General features: G+C 43.2%; 1 protein-coding gene across 1 annotated transcript in view; it reads left to right on the top strand.

Moving 5' to 3' along the window:
- The first annotated feature begins 302 nt into the window (after positions 1-302).
- Positions 303-3,167, top strand: part of LOC115163346 (protein ABHD15-like) — a 12,029-nt gene continuing 9,164 nt past the window's right edge. Inside the window, exon 1 of the mRNA XM_029715143.1 lies at positions 303-1,441. Coding sequence (XP_029571003.1) covers positions 875-1,441 — 567 coding nt within the window. The 5' untranslated portion in view covers positions 303-874. The remainder of the gene's footprint in view (positions 1,442-3,167) is intronic.

The following is a 3,167-nucleotide window of genomic DNA, read 5'->3' as shown; positions in this document are numbered from 1 at the left end:
GTGTTGCTTGGATTCAAGATGTCCAAGATGTTATACAATATAGAATCTATATGATCTTTGATGGAAGAACAATTGATTCTATAGTCTCAACTACCCTGGGTACAAATACAAATCTAGCCATAGTATTTCACAAATAAAGACTACCTTAAAAGAGAAAATGTAACTGTACGTCCATAACAGAATTGTATAGAAGATGTTTACCCTGTGACAGTCTGACACCGAGGGTTTATGTATGGGAGCTGGGAGGCTCCATTCTGAAGTTTATCTTGCTCACACTGCTGTTGAGATTGAGGAGCGAAGTTTACGCAGCTCTGCATTAAATTACTGACAATTCAAAGGCGCGCGCCGAGAACACCATGTATCCCGATTTGAAACGACTTGGAGAGGGGGTGTCCATGCCTTTCATGTGGTGAAGGAGAAAACACTTTGCTTAATTTACCCAGGAAGAGACGTAGAGGAAGGCAGCCCGTCTGGAGTGGAGTGCTTTATTTTGAAACACAATAGAGGCGACGGTGGGTATTCTCCAGTTTACAGTTACGATCAGCCATCGAAATTTCTGCTTCAATAATCTGTTTTCAATAAGGATTGCTTCTGAACTGAAAACTTAATTAACCATATAAGGCTGGAGATATCACAGCTGAAATGTTACTGTAGGAAAGAAAGTGGAGACCCTGTTGAGCGCATTCTGGTTTATCCCAAATAAAGCAAGTAGCCTATATGGTTACGCGCACGTTGTGCTTTGTGAGAAGAGGACTTCAACCAAACGAAAATGGCCCGGATTTTTCTTTGTGCTTTGATATTAGTTTTGGCTGACTTTAATTAAAACATAACTGTAGGCCTATTGAACATCCGTGGAATTGACCCCACCGTCAAAATGCTGGAATGGCTAGTTGCTTTGTGTATTGGGATTCTGGTGACCGTCATTTGGCCAGTTTGGAAATATTTTGGTTCCCAGGGCGAGCCAGACGCACTCCTCCAGGGACTCGGAATTTCACGGCGGCAGACGAAGGAGATGGTCTCGGAGAGGTGCGTCTCAGACCGGGGGGTCCCGGTGGACGGTTCTAATGCCCAGACATCGGAGAGGGCAGGTGAGAATAAAGTCCCCGATGTTGCGCTGATATGCAAACCCTCGGCGCTGGCCAACTATCTCTTCAAACACTGCAGGACTTTTAGCAATTTCACAGCGTGCACTGGATGGACTTGGCGGGCGAGTGCGTTTCTTCAGACAGTCTACGGCGCGTGCTGGCCGTACGAGAGCCCGGCGTATTTCGTGCGGGACTACCTGCAGTTGAGCGACGACGGTCTGGTGGCGCTGGACTGGGCAGTGTCGATGGCCGGTGCGTCATACCAGAAACGGAGGAGAACCTCGAGTAATTCCACGAGCCCCATCCTCCTCATCATTCCCAACTCTTTTGGGAAAATCACTAGAAATGTGCTGAAGGTAGTTTAATGAATGAATGATGAAATGTAATGCAATATTTGATCATAACCAGGCTTGTTCTTGTTCATCAAGTAAAAACACCCTCAGCCACAATGTGCCCAGGGCCCACCTGGGCCCTATTAGTCTTATGGTCTTAATGAGGGCTACATTATGCTAGTTGTCTTGCTCCTTTTTACCTTTGCTCTGACATCATAGCTATTACTTAGCACATATCGTACCGTTCTATGGATGTCTATTAGGGACTGTTGTGGACAGTCTCAGGGGCGAAAATAAGATTCACATAAACTCTAGACATCAGCTCTACACTGTAAAGGGGTACCTGGGAATTTGACAGCAGCTTACAGGCAGCTTGGTGGCAAGTAAAATGCAGTATTTCATATAACATTACAACTACTCTAATAATACGGTATCAAAGCAAGTACTGTATAATGACATACAGTACAATACAGTAAAATTATTATACTATAACAAGTAAAATGCTACCGTAATCTGAATGAATGGATGGATGAATGAAATTCATTGAGGGGAGGGGTTTGTATTTCACAGTATTTTACTGTAATTACAAGGCATTAGTGCAAGCAGGTTGGCTGCTAGGTAAAGTGTTCACACATTACAGCATATTAATGAATATTGTGTGTTTTATATCATTTGTACTTCTAGAGGCTTAACAAAGGCTTCCAAACTGGCAGCAACTACAGGGCAAAAGAGACCAAAAGGACATAGCAAAATGCTCAACCATTTAAGGTTTAAGACGTGCTGCCATTCCAGTCTGTCCCCTATACAAGTTGATGGGGCACTATAACCAGAAAGTAGTTAAATTGTTGCAGCATTCTCACTCACAGGTGCAACAAATATAGCCTCTTACAGGGCACCCCTCAAAATATGTTACCGTTTTTTCCAACTGCTTACACACGTTTTCAAAACTGTCTCCTTTTTTTCAAAACTCTCCACACAATTCCCTAAACTGCACACACAAAATGCAAAAATGCCTCACATCTCCTTCAAAATGTAACACTGCATTCAAAATGCCATAAACACATGTCAGAATGAAGCATTTGCATCAAATGGCAAACACTGCTTTCATAATAGTACATTTTTGGATATACCATGTAAACACTGTTGTTCTAAATCTAAAGCTCTTTGGTCTTTCATAGGCTTATATCTACATTTCAATACAATGTTCTACAGTGAAAGTAATCTGCTGAGAGGGGTAACAAGTACACTGTAAACACCAATGCAATGTAGAAACAGAAAATATTTATTAGGCCAAACATTACTGTTGTATACAGTAGCATACAACAAAACCATAAACATATGTAAACCAAAAGTATATTCTTTAGAATACAGTAAAGAACACAATTGTGTGGGGTCCCGGGGAGGCAGTCCAGGAATTGGTAGGGGTGGGGGGGGGGGGGCAGTCACCAGTGCTAAGCTACGCTTCATCTCTTCTCCGGGCTGGGTCTGGCCACAATACTTCGTTCACATCACAAGATACGTTTTCTCTTGTCAAACATCGAGGGAAGTATCTCCTAGCATGGCGTATCCAACCTTGGACAGAGGCAGCCTCTATGTCCCCACATGCGTCCTCCATTACCTGGAGAAGCGGCATGCGGGCATAGGGTTGGCGATCATACACTTTCCAGCGCCTTGTTTTATGCAATTGACAACTGAGTCAAAGGCTGAGAAATAGCTTCTGGTTTAGGATATTTGGTGTGTAGTTTTGCAC

This window comes from Salmo trutta, chromosome 26, assembly GCF_901001165.1.
Source record: "Salmo trutta chromosome 26, fSalTru1.1, whole genome shotgun sequence".
Lineage (NCBI taxonomy): Eukaryota > Metazoa > Chordata > Actinopteri > Salmoniformes > Salmonidae > Salmo > Salmo trutta.
The sequence above is the reverse complement of the archived record's forward strand: the minus strand, read 5'-3'. Positions and strand labels throughout refer to the sequence as shown.